The 20,835-nt window shown below is 39.5% G+C and overlaps 1 protein-coding gene across 3 annotated transcripts in view; it reads right to left on the minus strand.

Annotated features, from left to right (window-relative positions):
* LOC121403083 (coagulation factor XIII B chain-like) overlaps nucleotides 1-20,835 on the minus strand; it is a 117,279-nt gene that overhangs the window by 75,253 nt on the left and 21,191 nt on the right. For all 3 annotated transcript variants that reach the window (XM_041590627.1, XM_041590625.1, XM_041590626.1), the window contains exons 2-3: nucleotides 20,171-20,377; nucleotides 6,607-6,789 (exon numbers count right to left, since the gene is read on the minus strand). In XM_041590627.1, the coding sequence (XP_041446561.1) occupies nucleotides 6,607-6,789; nucleotides 20,171-20,377 (390 nt within the window). The remainder of the gene's footprint in view (nucleotides 1-6,606; nucleotides 6,790-20,170; nucleotides 20,378-20,835) is intronic.

Genomic DNA, 20,835 nt, shown 5'->3' on the forward strand with positions numbered 1-20,835 from the left:
CCAAGGCAGCGCCACAACCCTTCTGGATCCACCCTCAAAGAACGCCTCGACCGGCAGGTAGCGGACTACCTGGCATTAACTGCAGATATCGACACTCTGAGGAGCGATGAACCCCTGGACTACTGGGTGCGCAGGCTTGATCTGTGGCCAGAGCTGTCACAATTTGCCATGAACCTCTTGTCTTGCCCAGCCTCAAGTGTGCTCTCAGAAAGGACCTTCAGTGCAGCAGGAGGGATTGTAACTGAGAAGAGAACTCGCCTAGGTCACAAAAGTGTCGATTACCTGACCTTTATTAAAATGAATGAGGGGTGGATCTCGGAGGGTTACTGCATGCCGGAAGACTTGTTCTGACTTCTATGCAGCTGTCCTTCTCTTCAAGCCTCATGACTCCACACACAGCTGTCCTTTAGCGTCCTCCTCCTCCCTCCGCCACCGTTACAAACTAGGGTGCAAACCCTACTGGTTTAATTTTTTCTGGCCTCTGTGCTTCAGTGGCTGCAACCAAAAAAACTGGGCAAACAATGTCTACAAGGTCAACGTATGGCAAAAAATGACTATTTTCAGCATTTATATGGCATATTTTTTCTGGCAACTGTGCTTCAGTGGCTGCGTCCAAAAAAATGCATATTTTCTGCATTTATATGGCATAATTTTTCTGGCCTCTGTGCTTCAGTGGCTGCAACCAAAAAAATGCATATTTTCTGCATTTATATGGCATAATTTTTCTGGCCTCTGTGCTTCAGTGGCTGCAACCAAAAAAATTTATATTTTCTGCATTTATATGGCATAATTTTTCTGTCAACTGTGCTTCAGTGGCTGCGACCAAAAAATGCATATTTTCTGCATTTATATGGCATAATTTTTCTGGCCTCTGTGCTTCAGTGGCTGCAACCAAAAAAATTTATATTTTCAGCATTTATATGGCATAATTTTTCTGTCAACTGTGCTTCAGTGGCTGCGACCAAAAAAATGCATATTTTCTGCATTTATATGGCATAATTTTTCTGGCCTCTGTGCTTCAGTGGCTGCAACCAAAAAAATTTATATTTTCAGCATTTATATGGCATAATTTTTCTGTCAACTGTGCTTCAGTGGCTGCGACCAAAAAAATGCCTATTTTCTGCATTTATATGACATAATTTTTCTGGCCTCTGTGCTTCAGTGGCTGCAACCAAAAAAATTTATATTTTCAGCATTTATATGGCATAATTTTTCTGTCAACTGTGCTTCAGTGGCTGCGACCAAAAAAATGCATATTTTCTGCATTTATATGGCATAATTTTTCTGGCCTCTGTGCTTCAGTGGCTGCAACCAAAAAAATTACTATTTTCAGCATTTATATGGCATAATTTTTCTGGCAACTGTGCTTCAGTGGCTGCGACCAAAAAAATGCATATTTTCTGCATTTATATGGCATAATTTTTCTGGCCTCTGTGCTTCAGTGGCTGCAACCAAAAAAATTTATATTTTCAGCATTTATATGGCATAATTTTTCTGTCAACTGTGCTTCAGTGGCTGCGACCAAAAAAATGCATATTTTCTGCATTTATATGGCATAATTTTTCTGGCCTCTGTGCTTCAGTGGCTGCAACCAAAAAAATTTATATTTTCAGCATTTATATGGCATAATTTTTCTGGCAACTGTGCTTCAGTGGCTGCGACCAAAAAAATGCCTATTTTCTGCATTTATATGACATAATTTTTCTGGCCTCTGTGCTTCAGTGGCTGCAACCAAAAAAATTTATATTTTCAGCATTTATATGGCATAATTTTTCTGTCAACTGTGCTTCAGTGGCTGCGACCAAAAAAATGCATATTTTCTGCATTTATATGGCATAATTTTTCTGGCCTCTGTGCTTCAGTGGCTGCAACCAAAAAAATTTATATTTTCAGCATTTATATGGCATAATTTTTCTGTCAACTGTGCTTCAGTGGCTGCGACCAAAAAAATGCATATTTTCTGCATTTATATGGCATAATTTTTCTGGCCTCTGTGCTTCAGTGGCTGCAACCAAAAAAATTTATATTTTCAGCATTTATATGGCATAATTTTTCTGGCAACTGTGCTTCAGTGGCTGCGTCCAAAAAAACTGGGCAAACAATGTCTACAAGGTCAACGTATGGCGAAAAATTACTATTTTCAGCATTTATATGGCATATTTTTTCTGGCAACTGTGCTTCAGTGGCTGCGTCCAAAAAAACTGGGCAAACAATGCCTACAAGGTCAACGTATGGCAGTTGTTTAAAGAGAACAGTAGATTACTAGCCAGCAAAGATACCTAAGCTAAAATGTCCCTCAAATCCCTGCAGACTTCTGTCCCTCCAATACAGAGCAGTATCAAGCAGATTACTAGCCAGCAAGCTTACTATCATCTGTCCCTGAAATCACTAACAGCTCTCCCCCTACACTATCTCTTCCAAGCACACACAGGCAGATTTTTCAGATACATTTTTGCCCTTGATCCCCCTCTGGCATGCCACTGTCCAGGTCGTTGCACCCTTTAAACAACTTTAAAATCATTTTTCTGGCCAGAAATGTCTTTTCTAGATGTTAAAGTTCGCCTTCCCATTGAAGTCTATGGGGTTCGCGAACCGTTCGCGAACCGCTCGCATTTTTGCACAAGTTCGCGAATATGTTCGCGAACTTTTTTTCCGACGTTCGCTACATCCCTATTTATGAAAAGTGTCCGTACCCACGGGGTCGAACAGAGGGGGGAGGTATGTGACAGGGTGTCTCAATGTTTAGCAGAGAAAGTGCTGGATGGTGTATACATTGCACCAGGATTCCGGCACTTCATGTGTTAAAAGACTCCAGGAATGTTTGGGGTTTTACCTGTCTGTGTGCTGATCACACAGGTGGAGTATTTAGGTCAGTGGGCCTGACACAGAGCTCTCTTGCTATATGCAGGCTGCCTGAAAGCTGGAAGGAAAGGAGCTCTGTGAGTGATTTGCAAATTCCCTGAAAACCATGAAACTGTAAGTTGCTCTGTTTTTGCCAGTGACTGTGATCATTATATTTGTGTTTCTAGTATAGAAAGGGCCACTGAGTGAGGTAGGCAGGAGCCAGACGGCTATGATTTATTTTCGTTTTGTTTGTTATTTTGAGCAACTTACAAATAAAGCCTGAGCGGCTGAACAGCTTTATGACACAAACTTGTCTGCACTCCTATTTCTGCACGACTGACCCCTGCAAGAGTGTGTAACCAGTCACAAGGCATATCGAAGTATGTGATCCTAAAATATACCTTATGCATACTAATTTCATCACTTACATTTCTACTAATTGAACTTATCCGAATTAATTCTAAAATACGCCATCTGTTTTATGTGGGGTAAAGGGTTCAACAAGTACGCTGACCCCCAAAAAAACATATATTTTCTGAAAAAACTGGGTAAATATATATACCAAATATATTGTATGTTGGCCCCAAAATGAAAATAATGCATAATAATTTTCACGGTTAACATTTTGGCAGTGCAAAATAAGCACCATAAATGCATTTATGTGCCATGCAAGCCCCCAAGGGTATGTGGACCCCTGAAAAACATATGTTAATATTCTACTGGATTGATGTGTTCTACCTCAGGAGTATGTTATTTTAAATATGCTGTTGCCTTCTGTTAAAGGGGTTGTTCACCTTTGTGTTAACTTTTAGTAAGATGTAAGGAGTGAAATTCTGAGACAACTGTTTTTCACTTTTTATTATTTGCGTTTTTGGAGTTATTTAGCTTTTTTTTCAGCAGCTCTCCAGTTTGGAATTTCAGCAATCAGGTTGCTAGGGTTCAAATTACCCTAGCAACCATGCATTCATTTGAGAAAGAGATTGAAATATGGAAAAGCATTTGTTTTTAGATGGGGTCAGTGATACCCATTTGAAAGCTGGAAAGAAAAAAACAATATAAAATAAATAATGTACATCAAATGAAAAGTTGCTTAGAATTGGCCATTCTATAACATATTAAAAGTTAAGTTAATGGTGACTGTACAGAGAGTATGGCAAAATGGATGCACGGATCCTGAGTCTGTGGATAGAAGTCTGGAAGTGGTGGGAAGACCAGCAGCTGGAGTGCAGCAGTGCTGGTCTGGTATGAAAAAGTACTGGGTATGCCGCTCTGCACCATAGAGCTGCCTGGAAGGTGTGGAAGCATGTCATGTGTGAAGTTGTAAGCATGACCGCCTGAGGAGTAGGTGGGCTGGAAGTACACCAAGATGGAGGAAAAAGAGCACCAAGTAAGATACCCTACCCTTACTAGTGGCATAGTAGCACCATCTTGGACAATTGTGGTACGCAGCAGGAAGTTGGTGGCAGCAGCAAAGCTGAGTCAAGCCAACACAGGGGAGCTGTGGTGAAGAAAAGGGGAGGAGACAGGCCCAGATTTGTAAAAAGACCACACCAGCCCAGTGTGGCACAAATTAATGGGTGGCATACCGCCCAGCCACTTCTATATTCTCCTGCACATTGTTTCGAAACTGGAGGAGTATGCATGTGCAAACAAAGGGGTGGGGGGCAGAAGTGAGCGAGTGGACCATCCAAGGGTGTCTTGTTCTTTGGGTACCTTTGGCTGGCAAAATGTATTTATGTACTGTATATTTTTATTTGTATAGTGCTCCTTGAAGGCAAAACACTGTATAGCAGAACAATAAATTAGTAGAAGAAACAGGGGGTCATTACAATAAGTACAAATAACTATAAAAATACAATACACAAATAAAAAGTATATTTACAATACATATTAAGTGCTCATTGTCAAGGAAACAAAAGGTTGGAGGTTCCTGCCCTGTAGAGCTTACAGTCTAAATGGTAGGGTGACATACAGACACCAATTGGGGGATATTAAGTGCAGTAAGTGACACTGCCATATAAATTCCAGTTCCCAGGTCAGGTGTTATTCAAGAGGTAGTCTTTGAGTTTGGATCAGTCATTGAGGGAGGATCCTCTTCGAAAAAATTCAAGAATGGCATTCCAAATATAAGGAGCAGCACGGGAAACAGCAGTAGTAGTGGGGGTGCAAGCAAGCGGTTGCTCTGAGAGGAGTGGAGGATTCAGCCAGGAACATAAATAGGGACAAAAGATGAGATGTAGTTAGGTGTAGAGGAGTGCAATGCTTTGAATGTTATGAGGAGGATTTTGAAGGTTATTCTCTGTTTTATGGGAAGCCATGATAAGGACTTCAGTAGGGGAGGAACCTGTACCCTTGTGGAGTCCTGAGGGGAGTGTGTCAGGTTGACCGATAGTGTTAATGAGGGATGGAGATAAGTGTAATTACTACAGGAAATGAATAATAAGCAAATTAACCCCAGATGTGCCAGTATAATTAGTACAGGAAATTGATAATAAGCATTTTAACCCAAGACTGGTCAGTATAATCTGTTCAATAAGCACTCCTTTAACCCCAGACAGCCTGGTAAACTCACTGAAAAATGGTGAATGAGCACTCAGTTAATTTAAGATGAATGCAGAAATGGATAGATTAAAAGCATTCCCTCTCCTACACTTGCACAGTGTTAGGAAATCTGATGAAGTGTGGCACACCAAGGGCAGGCTGCAGGTTGCTTAGATTGAATACACTCTTCTCCCTGTTACAAGTACTACAGGGCTGCTACAGATAGGAGCAGCAACTCTGTAAAGGCAGAAACCTGCTTGCAATTAAGACAGTCAGTGGTGGGGGGAGCGTCACTCAGTACACTTGACGGTAGTTTGTGAGAAGGGCAACGTGGGACACTTAAACAGCGATCTGGGACAAAGGTCTGTGAGGTATATGAAATTCCAGGAAGAGGCAAATGCACCCCTTGCCCCTATTTGTGAACACCCATCACCACTCACCTCTCTCGACAGAGGACCAAGCCCACAGTGACAGTCCCTGGTGTGGTCTGTACCTGAACCTAGTCTGGCATTCCAATATTTAACCTCCTTCTACCCTTGTATTATGATAATAGTGTTACACATACTCATCATATTCCCACTTCAAAGCCTATTCTCCAATGTTAAAAATCCTAGCTTGGCTAAACTTTCTTCATAACTTCCAGCCCTCCATACCCTTTATCTGCTTAGCTGCTCTTCTCTGGACTTTCTCTATTTGAATGATATCCCTTTTAAGGGATGCAGTCAAGCAGTGATGTAACTACCTGGGAGCAAGGGGTGCAATTGCACCAGGGCCCGCCAGAGAGCAAGACGCAGTGCGACAATAAGGAAAAAACTCATGCCGCAGCTCAACGGTAACGAAACACAGCGCCTTTAGCGCATTTAGAGGGGTGTGAGCCCGGGTGCAAATCCTGTGCCCGGGCCCGGAGGCTGTTAGTTACGTTACTGCAGTCAAGGGATGTGGCAGGGGTTATGTGTGCTGCTCTGCCTGCTGAAGCACACCAGTTTAAAAACATACAGAAAACAAGCAGACAAGAAGGTATGAACTTGCTTGGGATGCTGCTATGTGTGTTTTTGGAAATGCACCATTCATCTTTAAACCATGAGACAAAGTAAATATAAAAAAGGTTAGTGTGCATTAAATTCTCACATGTCAAATTCAGTCTTTTTTTCAAAAAAACATTGTAATTTATTACTTTTAGCACAGGTTCAAGAAACTTAAAAAAGGAAATAAAACACTTACTAAGGCATCTGGCTTCTGAAAATTTGTGGTTGGGTAGACACTCAATTCCCCCATCATTTCTCCCATCTTCAGTTCTCAAGTCTCCATAACATTTGAATCTAACTCTGTCTCCTTCCTTGTACTGATTCTTAGTATGATAAATATCTGCATTGTCGACTCGTGCAGCAGAATGCCAACATAATGCTATGAAAAAAGAAAAGTTTACTTTATTTAGATTCTACAATTCATTGGATATATCATTTGCATGTAAGGTATGAAGTATAGGGTTGTAGGGATGCATGGGGGTACTGGAATTAGCACATAGCTAGAGAAGGTTTTACTCAAGGGATCCCTTCGCCTATTTTTTTGTACACTATTTCTGGTGTTGTTTGTGTCGATGCACGAGAAGTGACACCATTCTTAAAAAGAGTGGCTACAAGAAGAAAAGTAATTTACCAAAGCAGACGTTTATTTGTGCCTGCAGTGGTAAATAATGTGCATGTTGTGGAGAGCGTGTAGTGCAGCACTGTGACATACAGTAAGGGGCAGATTTATCAAAGGTCGAAATTCGACCCTTGATAAATCTGCCCCTAAGAGTAGCACTTGGATAAAAGCAATTCTGTATGTGTTTTTGTAGTTTAGCTTATACTATTAAATAAACTCAAGTGTCAGTGGCATAGCTTTCATACATGCTATATGTAGTAGTTATAAATAAAAAAAAAAAAAATAATAGAGAATAAATCAAGATTATATGCACCTGCTCTTCTCCCCCCCCCCACATTTTTCCATTATAGGATAAAGAATCATCTGAATTCTTTGCATTTTAATATGCATTCTTGCCAAATATATATTATCATTGTAAAGCTGTTTCTGTAGTAATTGAGGAGTAGTACATGGTACAACTATATAACACTGCAGAGCTGATGATCTATATTTTGTTATTTTAATTTGTAAATTAAGAGTTTTGTCTGCATATAACGGCAACTGGCAATTTAAAATGCACCACAGCTACAACTACAGTACATTATTCATACTAGAGATGCACCGAATGCAGGATTCCGTTCTGTATTCGGCCAGGATTCAGGCCTTTTTAGCAGGATTCAGACGAATCCTTGTGCCTGGCCGAACCAGAATCCTTAAAAACATGTGACTTTTCGTATCTTTTTCCCTCCCCCTCACTGATTTGCATATGTAAATTAGGGTTCTGATTCATTTTGGTATTCGGCAAAATCTTTCAAGAACGATTGGGGGTTCGGCCGAATCCAAATAAATACCTAATTCATACATAAGGTCAATTAATGGAGGAATGCTTCAGTATCTTGTCTGCCTAAAACTGCCCATCCCTAATCTATTTATGATTTCTAATGTGGTAAGGTTTGTAGGTTTCACTTGACTGGGATATGTTCTAGGATTATTCACTAAATTATGTTGTCAAGATCTACTCAGGTTTTGCTGTCAGCTAAAAATATTTCTGTATGAATGGGCTTCACATATCATTATGTCTGCATTACCAGGTGATATCTGGGGCAGATATGGGGTTACATCTCCAAAAAAACAGTAAAAATACCTCAATAATATACTATATAATAACTTCATGTTTACTGTCTCTATAACATAAAGCAAGATAAAATGCATTTGTAACTTTATGTTTAATGCAGCCAGATTACTGTCTGCATTATTTTTACAACAGTTAACCCCCCATTTATATTAAAATATGCTTGCTGGCACCTTTCTTTAAGTACCAAAGATAAAAGGAATACACATCACACTGTATGGCTAAAAAGTATATTTTAAAGGGGTGGATCACATTTAACTTATCTTTTAGTGTGTTATAGAATGGCCGATTCTAAGCAACCATTCTATTGGTCTTCATTATTTTTTTTTATAGTTTTATCTAATTCTTTAGTTTTATCTTCTACTTCGGACTTGTCCCAGCTTTCAAATTTACAGTTAATGCTGCTTTTTATTACTCATCTTTCTATTCAGTCCCTCTTCTGTTTATATTCTAGTCTATTATTCAAATCAATGCATGGTTGCTAGTGTAATTTGGCCCTAGAAACCAAATTGCTGAAATTTCAAACTGGAGAGCTGCTGAATAAAAAGCTAAATAACTCCAAAACCACAGATATAAAAAATGAAGACCAATTGCAAATTGTCTCAGAATATCACATCACATAAGCGAGCTTAGCTCTGTGATAGCTAAAGCTTTTTACTAAATGTGATGCTTTTTTGGGCTATCCTGCCAATTAGGAGTTAAGGGTGTCCAGCTAGTGTATGAGCATGGGTTACACTCTGAAACTACACTCAGGGCGGAGCCTTCGCTAAATGGAAGCTTCCCCTTTAAGATGGTGTAAAACTACAACCCACAGGCTAATTAGTGTTAACAATAGATAAATTGGATGCCAGGAGGTTCTTAGATAGTGAAACAGGTGAGATGGTTTATTAAACAAATATGCAAAGGCAATTGACCACTTAGCATATCACAGAGGAGGAAGGATAGCATGATGATGATGCAGCATGCACAGATGTCACTCCCATAGTCAAATAGTAGGCAGAATATCTCACTCTCAAAGACCAGTCACCAGTGTGAAACAGGATCAATCAGGTAGGGGTTAGGCAGTGCTCTGCTAAACTGAATTCCCTATCACCGAGTTCCCTACACTAAAGGCAACCTTAGAAGCCTTTGGGAGGCTACTCCCTGCTATTCTCCTTGATGGAGCACACAACTGCTCATACTACCTAAATCTGGCTATCTCTCTCTCCTAGAGAGACTATTACAGATCTTCCCTAATGATAGCTTATCCTCATTCATGGGAGAGCCTGGTTCCCGACTTCAGCACCAAAGGTACAGGTTCCTTTGGGGTAAATGGCTTTACTGGGTTTTGCCTTGGTGATCCCAGGCTTAATGGGAAACACTTAGCAGCACCAGGAGCCAAAGAGGAAGAGGCCGCTCCCTGCACAACACTATATACCAGTGTGGCAGGGGAGTGTCATTACACTCTTTGTCCAATAGGTGAAGATGTTACACTTAACCAGTATAAAGGGCTTGGCCCAATAACAAGGGATAAGAGAACTTAAGGAAAGGTATGGGATTAACTCTATAGGAGCCTAATAGATCCTATAGGTCCCTACATTAATTTTTGCAGGATTTTTGCAGGATTCATTGATGGTGCATGGTGCCAAGAGACTGGAGAATTGCTAATGTGGTGCCACTATTCAAAAAGGGATCCCATTCTCAGCCTCAAAACTATAGCCCAGTTTGTCTGACGTCTGTGGTAGTAAAGCTTTTTGAAGGGTTAATAAAGGATAATATACTGGACTTTATAGAAAATCAAAATACTTTAAGTCTGTGCCAGCATGGTTGTATGTGTAATAGATCTTGCCAGACTAACTTAGTTTCTTTTTATGAAAAGGTAAGCAGGGACTTTGATTTTGGGATGGCAGTGGATGTGATTTACTTAGACTTTGCTAAAGCATTCGATACAGTGCCACATAAAAGGTTACTGGTAAAATTTGTACCTGGATAGAGAACTGGCTAAAAGATAGACTACAAAGAGTGGTAAATAGAACATTTTCTAATTGGACCAGTGTTGTTAGTGGAGTACCGCAGGGCTCGGTACTAGGTCCTTTACATTTCAACTGGTTTATAAATGACCTGGAGGTGGGCATTGAAAGTACAGTTCCTATTTTTGCAGATGATACTAAATTGTGCAGAACTATAGGTTCCATGCAGGATGCTGCCATTTTGCAGAGTAATTTGTCTAAGTTGGAAAACTGGGCAGCAAACTGGAAAATGAGGATCAATGTTGATAAATGCAAAGTTATGCACTTTGGCAAAAATAATATAAATGCAAGTTATGCACATATGTCAGAATTATATTTATTGACTTCAGCTCAGCATTCAACACTGTTATACCACAGCAATTGGTAAGGAAGCTGGAACTGCTAGGCATAAACACTTCCCTCTGTAACTGAATCCTGGACTTTCTGACTGATAGACCCCAATATGTCTCAATAGGGGAACACACCTCTGAGGTTATAAAACTAAGCATAGGCTCGCCCCAAGGATGTGTGCTTAGCCCACTTCTATTTACCCTGCTGACACATGATTGCACTGCCCAATACTGTGATAATCACATAATCGAGTTTGCAGATGATACAACAGTAGTAGGTCTTATTAGGAAAAATGATGAGTCTGCATACAGAAAAGAAGTAAGACATTTGACAGACTGGTGCCAAAACAACAACCTGACTCTAAATGTCAAAAAGACTGAAGAAATTGTTGTTGACTTTAGAAAGAACTCTGCTACTCATCTACCACTGTACATCGATTGCTCCCCAGTTGAGATAGTCAACAGTGTAAAGTTCCTAGGAGTGCATATGGCAGACAACCTCTCCTGAACCCTAAACACCAACTCTATCACAAAGAAAGCTCAACAATGCCTACTTTTTCTACGGAAGCTAAAGAAAGCCAGTCTCCCCCTCCCATTCTCACAACATTCTATCGAGGCACCTTCGAGAGTGTTCTCTGCAGTTACATCACGCTATGGTTTGGAAACTGCACAGTCGCAGAACAAAAATCTCTTCAGCGGATAGTGAAAACTGCAGAAAGGATCATAGAAGAACCTCTATTACCCATCTCACCCGTCTCATTCTCTCTTCTCTCTCTTGCCATCTGGAAGGAGGTTCCGCAGCATTCCACAAGCCACAAGCCGTTAGAGTGCTTAACACGATAACATTATAAAAACTGTTTTCTGCACCTGTCACCTTATGTGTATCCATAAATGCTCTCTTTCTTTATGCAAATTCACCGTGGGGAGGGGCCTGAGTGAAACGTGATTTTGATACGCTTTATAACTGTATATAGTCTGTATTGACAAATAAAGGAATCTTGAATCTAAATGGCAGTGTGTTGGGCATTTCCTTAACTGAGAAGGATCTAGGGTTTTTTTGTAGATTACAAGTTGTCTAATTCTGGGCAGTGTCATTCTGTGGCCACTAAAGCAAATAAAGTTCTGTCTTGCATTAAAAAGGGCTTTAACTCAAGGGATGAAAACATAATTATGCCTCTTTATAGGTCCTTGGTAAGGCCTCACTTAGGGACAGATTTACTAAAGGGCGAAGTGGCAATTCACTTGTGTTACCGCCAGCAGGGACATCGCCAATTTACTAATGGGTGCAGGCGCCAATTCACTAGCGAAAGAGACTGGCGGTAGCGGTCATTCGCACTCTTACACCAGACGACTTTTTGCTCTGGCAAACGGTCGTTACTTCGCAAATTCTACTAAAGTGAAATTCCGCATTTTAGTGAATTGGCATAGTCTGAGCGCATTTGTGCCTGGCGAAGTGTTGCTATGGGCGGGAATCGGTCACTGGCAACAAGTTGCCCTTTAGTAGATCTGCCCCTTGGAGTATACAGTGCCGTTTTGGACGCCAGTCCTTAAGAGGGATATAAATGAGTTGGAGAGAGTGTAGAGACGTGCAACTAAATTGGTTAGAGGGATGGAACACTTAAATTATGAGGGTAGACTGTCAAGGTTGGGGTTGTTTTCTCTGGAAAAAGTCGCTTGCGAGGGGCATGATTACACTTTACAAGTACATTAGAGGACATTATAGACAAATAGCAGGGGATCTTTTTACCCATAAAGAGAATCACTGCACCAGAGGCCACCCCTTCAGACTAGAAGAAAAGAACTTTCATTTGAAGCAACGTAGGTGGTTCTTCACAGTCAGGACAGTGAGGTTGTGATGGCTGATTCTGTTAAAGCCTTTAAGAATGGCTTGGATGATTTCTTGGACAGACATAATATCAAAGTCCTTTTGTGATACTAAATTCTATAGTTAGTATAGATATGGGTATGTATAATTTTAAGTGAAGGTATGGAGGGGTGTGTGTATGGATGCTGGGTTTTTATTTGGAGGGGTTGAACTTGATGGACTTTGTCTTTTTTCAACCTGATTTAACTATGTAACTATGTAACTATAACTATGCATCATGCTAAAAGTTTATTCAAAGATGAACAACCACTTAAATCTATCAGAAAGGGTGTAAACTGTATGTAAACCATGAGGGATACAGAGTAGATACAGATGCCAGAAATAGGCCTTGGTGTGGTGTGTGGCTGAGGGATAAAACAGTCCAATGTGTGTAAAGACTTCCCACACACTACATGCAGTCATAATATGGTGGTAGTGCTTTGTTCCCTGGACACCTGGTGTGGTATCACAATGGTACTACAATCAGCAAAGCAGGAACCGCACACACTGAAATTAGTGGAAAAAATAAATATTGGGTAAACCCCTTTTCCATGAATTTCAGTGTGTGAAGTCCTTGCTTTGCTAATTGAGGGATACACCAGAACAAAGGGGCATATAAAGTGCCAAAAAGGGCACCCCACAGTCTGCCAGATTGAAATTCTACTGCTTTAAATTCACTTTTATGGGATTTTTTTTTATACAATTGCCTGTAAAATCACATATAGGTGGAAGAATGTGGCATGCCCTAGTTTTACTCTTTGATAACTTTGCCTCAATGACTGTATATCTAGATCGTCTAAAACTCATATGTAAACCTTTTCAAGAGAAATTAAAATGAAAATTTTTCAGATACAATTGTAGTGGGGAAAAATTCACTCGCAAATTTTCACTATGGAGAAAATTAGCAAGGAAAGGGCGATGTTGATAATGAAAGTAGCTGCTCTATGTTTATAATGCTATTTTGCCAGCCTGAACCTCTAGAAATTTCGCTTGGTGAAAAAACATACTTTTAGTAAATTGGAGAAAATTCACCGGAGAAAGTTCACCTGGTGAAGAGCCATGAATTTTCACTACTGCAAAGTTAATTCTCCAAAACTTGGTGTATTTTCCTTTTACTAAATTGGCGACGTTTAGGGGAATCTTAATTTTTGGTGAAGTTACTCCAAATTTTCACTTTCACCCTTTAGTAAATATGCCCTGTGTCCTTACCTTCTGAAACCTAGAGTGATACTTTATATACAAATAGCACTCAAGTATACTCTCTTACTTCAGGTACACTCATGGAAATGTTTTGCAACAATATTTTCAGGGTTTATATTAATTAGGAATGCTCTGGTGTGGTTAGGCATCGTGTAGCCTCATGCTAACAATTTTGTGAGGAAGCATGTTAACCAAAGGATAGACTCCTAGGGGTATATTTACCAAAAAGTGAAAATATAGCTCAAGACAGTCTGCCAAAGTGAAATTCCACCACTCTCTATTCATTTCTATGGGATTTTTAAAAACATATTTATCAATTGGCAGGTCAGCACTCACCCTTTGATAAATACACTCTTAAAAATCCCATAGAACTGAATTGAGAGTGGAGGAATTTCACTCTGACAGACTGTCATGAGCTCTGAAATAAATACATTTTTTGGGAAATATGCCCCTAGGAGTCTATCCTTTGGCTAACATGCTTCACCACAAAATTGTTAAAATGTGATTATACTGTATGTGTAAGACCATGGGAATATTACAGTTTATGTTTCTGGGGTGAGAGCATGATACAATGAGTAAGGTATTAACAGCGTATTCTTTTATATATCAGGTTGTGAAAATGAGTTCATCTTTCTCTTGTGAAGTGTGTTGTTGAATGAAGGTTAAAACTTGGTAACAGATCATTGCACTTACAAAATGGGGGAAATGGCGAACTTCCATAACAAAGTGATCAACCTCATTACATCTCTTGAGGAAGAGACTTCATCTCTTTAACAAATGATGGAAGACATGGAGGATCATTCTCATAATATGATGGTGAATGGTCTCCCTCAAATCAGTCTAGCTCAAACAGTTGTTACAATATTTGTAGAGTTTGATAGCTACCCCCTTCCCTTAAACCAGAAAGGCTTTTAGACAAGGTCCACAGACTTCCAAAGGCAGGGAACTATCTCACCTTAAAGGAACAGTAACAAAACATGAAAATATCATGCACTGTTGTCCTTCACTGGTAAAACTGATCTGTTTGTTTCAGAAACACTACTATAGTTCATATAAAGAAGCTACTGTGTAGCAATGGCAGACATTTAAAAAAGGCTATATAGCACAGGTTAAACAGTGGATAACAGATAACACCATTATGTTCTACAGAGCTTATCTGCTATCTGCTGTGTAACCTGAGTCGTTTCTCCTTTGACAGTTGTATCAGTGCAACACTGCATTATACTTTTATTTCTTTAAAACACCAATTTTTTGATGTTACTGTTCCTTTAACTCCAACTGAGATAATGCTAATGGAACACATTCATCACATAAAAAGGAGCTAAAAGAAGAGCTAGTGACTACACAGGGCATACAGTATCTAAAGCATACAATAGCCCGTCCACAGTACTTGAAGCCATAATAGCTTAATCCTGTTGATTTATCTACTATACAAAATAATGTGACTTTGCTACAACAACCACTCTTTTGCATGCACATGAGTTTAAATACAAATGGGGCTACATAACAACATTTTTGATAACATGAAATGGGGCCACTACAGTGATTAAAACGCTGGATAAATCTCATAGTGTCTAGGGCCACTTTAGATGGAGAATTACACTGGAGGATTCTTAAATTAACAGCCCAGTGCAATAGGCATAACCAACTGGGATGGTTGATCTCAATTAACATTTGCAAGTAACCTAAAGCCACAATAAAATAGCGAAGACCTTTATCCTGTGTAACTACAGTAAATTACTATGGGGCCTTTATTCATGTACCTGTATAGAGTTACAAATAAAACCTTTTTAATTGCAACAAATTGGCAAAAGATTTTTTAGGGGTGATCTTTTGAATCACCCCAAGGTTTCCATTGGAGTTTGTAAACTAGTTATTCATTCAAAACTTCAAATCCTGCAGATTGTACCATTCGTGTGTAGTTATGCTGAGTTCTGTTGTTTATTTCTTATATTGTTATTCTCTCAGGTTATTCTAAACATTGTCATTAGCCTGTACACTATTGGTAGTATTTTTATGTTAAAATGTCAGAAAATTGCCTCAACTGCATGGGAAGTATTATACTAAAATCCAGTGGCACAACCACTGTTGCCCAAAATATATATTTCTATTCAATTCTTGAAGGGGAAACCTCTATGACTATGAAATTTACATCAGCACCACACAATGGACCATACAGATATTACAAAAGGGTCGAACTTCTCTTTTAAATAGACCAAATAATTGGAGTTGAAAAAGGGCAGAGGGAACCTTGGTGCAAGACCCATTTAAAAAATGATCTCACCCCATTGAGAAATAATAACTTTCTGCTTGTCATATTTGACCTCATCATCTGACAAAAAAGAGGTGGTGACTATATGAATAACCAAAGACCTCCCTACTTATCTGAAGCTGAAAATAAGAGACATATTTTTTTTTACTTTTACTAATACAAAAATTATATATATATATATATATATATATATATATATAAAATGAATAATGAATAGAAGATCAGCACATTCTGTAATATTTAGGTGAAAACAAGTGTTGATTTATTCACACATCTTATCCGACGTTTCGGTCCCACATGGGGACCTTTCTCAAATGAGAAAGGTCCCAAGGAGGGAATGAAACGTCGGATTAACATGTAACATTATATGAAAATAAAGCACCTTTTTCACTTCAACCACAGTGTGTGCTGTCCTCCATTTGCCATATATACATATATGGACCTTTTCGTTCTTTATTGACTGTACAATTTCTTGTTCCAGCACCTGGGCAGTGACTAGTGTTCTGAATGCACCAGGCCTACTTCTATTTGTATATATATATATATATATATATATATATATATATATATATATATATATATATATATATATATATATATATATATATATATATATTGTATGTATGTATATGTAGCACTATAGTAAACTGCTTTGCGTGAGGGCAGTTTTAGCTACTCTCCTTTGTGGGCTGATACCACAGATGAGCTCTCTTTCTCAGGGGTAAGCCCTCGCAACGCAGTGGAGGCAGGGTGTAGTGTAACTGTAACTATACGCGATAGCACAATGATGGGCGCCAGTAGTTCTTTAACAGTTGAACATAGAACAGTATTTATTGAACAATAGCACATAGTTCATTCAGCACATTGATCCACAATGGAGCATAGAACATACACAGCAGCATAAAGGAAGCATATACTCACAGCACGTATAGGCTGAATCCCTACAGGCTAGGGAATACACAGCAGAGAGTGAGTTGGCAGCGTGTGAGGGGTATTGCCCAGTTTTCAGGATATCTTCCAGTGGCAGACTAGGGGAATTCCTATCATCCCTATCTCAACACTTTAGTCCTTACTAGGGATGTAGCGAACCGCCGATAATGTGTTCGCGAACGCCGGCAAAAAATGCGAACAGTTCGCGAACTTCGAACATCCGATTCGAACGATCGAAGGATTTTTAATCGTTCGATCGAACGAAAATCGTTCGATTTTAGCGATCGAATGGTCGAATGGTCGAATGGTCGAACGATTTTCACGCGAACGCCTATTGGCGAACGTCGCGCGACGTTCGCGAACTTGCGGCGGACGCGAACAGCCGATGTTCGCCGCAGAACAGTCCGCGACATCCCTAGTCCTTACTCCAGGTCAGTAATACCCTGGGATCTTAATCCCTCTAATCATCTCGGCGGAGCCTTGAGCTGCTCAACTAAATAACCTCTCTATCACTCCTAGAGTGATCAATAATTGAGTATAGCTGTCTAATTACTAGGGCCAAAGCGCCTAGGGTCGACACTACCCATTCCCTTCCAGCCTGCTTGGTTGGGCTAAAGCAATGGACCCAGAGTTCATGGTTCCTAAACCTTTTATACTCTGGCACAGTGCCATCTGGTGTACACTGTGTGAACTACAGGGGTTACATAAGTACAAGGTCCCCATAAGGGCCTTTTAGGCATCCATATAACTAGGGATGTGTCTGTCTGTAAAGTGTAAAGTCTAAGATTTTCACATCCCTACATATATATATATATATATATATATATATATATATATATATATATATATATATATATATATACACATGTTAATAATAATAATAATATATATATATATATATATATATATATATATATATATATATATATATATATATATATATATATATATATATATATATATATATATATATATATAATTCAGTGAATGGACCCGCACTCATTCTCAAAGGTGAAATAAATGTGCTTTTATTCACAGGTTCATTTCCTCCAACGTTTCGGTCCTCACAGGGACCTTTTTCAAGGTCCCTGTGAGGACCGAAACGTTGGAGGAAATGAACCTGTGAATAAAAGCACATTTATTTCACCTTTGAGAATGAGTGCGGGTCCATTCACTGAATTGTAATATGGAACTTTGACCAACGCACCACCATCAGCATAACTTGAACCGGGAGGAGTGCGTTCACTGTACAGACTCTATATATATATATATATATATATATATATATATATATATATATATATATATATATATATATATATATATATATATATATATATATATATAACCTCAGCCCATGGAGACCTGTTGGCTCCTTGATATCGAGGGGGGTACCATTTATCGCCTCATGTTTGGTCACTTTATCTCACCTACCTCGTTATACTACCAAGTTATACTACCAAGTTTACCGCATTCTACTGTGGCACCCATCAAAGCAATTGTGATTTTACTCCAACACAATGTCTGTCCTGTCCTCTTAGATCTCAAACTTACTTTCCTAAACTAATACTTTAGTTACACAATAAGCTCTTACTGTCAACATTTCATAAACAATGACCAAGAAAGAAATTTGCTTTAGATTGTGTCATGCCTAGCTCCACCTAATTTATTTAACAACATACTGAGCCTGTAGGGGATACCTCCAGCTGTTAATCCCTTACAGAAACAATAGTCAGGATGTCATGAATGACAATGTTTTTTTTATTTTCAACACACAAAATGTTCAATCAATCACACATGCAACATCATCCGTCTTGCCACAATTGACCTCAGTTTCCTTCACAGATTCCTCAGGGCCTATCCCAGATTTTAGGGAGGGCTAACCCTTACCATTCCAGACTTCTTCTCTGCTTAGTTCGGTAATCCGGTGCACCTTAGCACCCCTTTACCACTCTGCAAGCCTTCCCGTCTCAGTAATCTGGTGCTCGACCAGCACCCCTTTACTTTTCCGAACGGGATCCACCGTAGTCCTTCTTCTTGCCCTAGGCCTCCTTAACCCTATCCTTTGTCATCCCTATACTCTGGGTCCCTAACTTGTATTAGGGATGGGCGAATTTGACCCGTTTCGTTTCGCCAAAAATTCACCGCCGGCAAATGTCGCCGACGCCCATTAAAGTCTATGGGCGTCAAAAAAATTTTGTCGCGCTGCGAAATTATTTTGACGCGCGCCTTTTTTTTTTGATGCACGACTCTATACAAGTCTATGGGCGTCATTTTCTCTACTGGGATGTCCGCGGAAAATTAATTCCACTACACTCCTAGGTGGGGCAAGAAACTACCCATTCTAACTTCCCTACCTCAGACACCTAGTGCCTGCTAACTACAATCTTCTATCCTAAGTTCTACCGTTCTCTCCTTCTTACTGTAGATCTTCTTCAAAATAGAGCTTCCGTCTCTGACATCATCCTCTCATTAAAGACATTAATTCTAGGGTGTGGCTCCTTTTTATACCCTCTAGCACTCTGAGCTCCCTCTACTGGTGGGGGAATGAATTACACTTTTTTACCCTGGAGCACCACCTCGTGACCAGTTAACCACATAACACTCTCAACAATTTTAACACATACATTCACACATTATTCAAACACTTTTAAACACAAGTCAGCTATACCAACTGGTTCACCCTCTTACAAGCCTGGCACTAGTAATAGCTATAACTTGCCATCTTACCTGACGTGTCCAGAAATCCCTCGCATGGACCTAGTCATTGCAAGTAATGCCTGGAAAAGTGAGGCAAGATGCCAGACCTGCTATAGAAAGCCCCACCCTCTAAAACTATAGAAAAGTCCAAAAAGGACTTACTTTAATTCACTTGGTTGTGCTTAACATAGTGGCACCCATTTGAATTAGGGTTTCCTTGTCCTGTTAACCTATTACCCTTTTAACTGCATTGGGCAGTCCCTGTCACATTGCTTTCACTTTACATTAACAGCAGTAAACCTCACCAGGTATGAAAAAAGTAAACCTCCAAACCTCCTTCTGGACTTAATACTCACAACATATATTTTACTTTCTGGATGCCAATTCTACATAAGGAAACAAATTGTGTTATGAGATGTCTCATCACACCAATCAGGTCTACTTATAGATGAACCTTCAATTTTGCCCACAGCAGTGAGAAGGGAGTTACAAGAAAGATGTTGAAAGCAGATTCCTCCACAAGTTCTAAAATGTATAAACCATTCTTGCTGGTTTTTGTATTCTCAATTTGCCATTGATTAAACATTGTCACATAAACTCAGTTTATAAAGAGGTTATGAAGGAGCAACTATCAGTTCTGTGTTGGTACCTCTGCTTTCTATGATAGAGCACATGAAGGAGCTGCTGCTCTTCAATGATCAATACAAACCAGTAAATATTACTCACCTAAACATTTTGGCATTGGGTTCCATCCATATTCTGTGCAAGTAGATTTGCCATACTCGTCTCTAGTATACCACCTGTATGTTTCTTTGTATACAGGATCAAAGTTATCATTACAATTATACCAAAGATCAGCATTTTTTCGTGCAGGAAAGTATTCACCAGAGTAAAACATTCCATTCTGGAGATCAGGTCTGTCACAGATTTTATCTACAAAGAAAACAGAAAGAAAAATCATAGAGTACAATTATATTAAATTCACAGTTACCTGAAGAATACCGAAGTGACAGATGATGGCCCCCGTGAGCTCCGCTGTGCTGACTCTGCATGTGCGGTCAGTATTTCTAGAGGGGACACAATTCTGGGTAAGACTGTGCAAGGGGAGGCAGGGAGGGGGGCCAGCGGAGGGGGGGCACTAGGGACTTTTGGCTTAAGGGGGGTTTCGTTTTCCTTTAATCGATTTTTATAGATCATTTAATAACAATTACCAGTGCCTCTATGTATTATTATCTGTAACTTTGTGTTTTCTTACCTTACTTGTTACAACAGCATGCAACCATTATGGTTAAATCTCAATTTTTCTAAAGTTAAAATTGCCATTGACTTTGACTGGCATAATATCTTGCCCTGACCTGAGGCAGTTGTATGTATTCATGCAAAGCACACCA

Source organism: Xenopus laevis, chromosome 4L (genome assembly GCF_017654675.1).
Source record: "Xenopus laevis strain J_2021 chromosome 4L, Xenopus_laevis_v10.1, whole genome shotgun sequence".
NCBI classification, from domain to species: Eukaryota; Metazoa; Chordata; class Amphibia; order Anura; family Pipidae; genus Xenopus; species Xenopus laevis.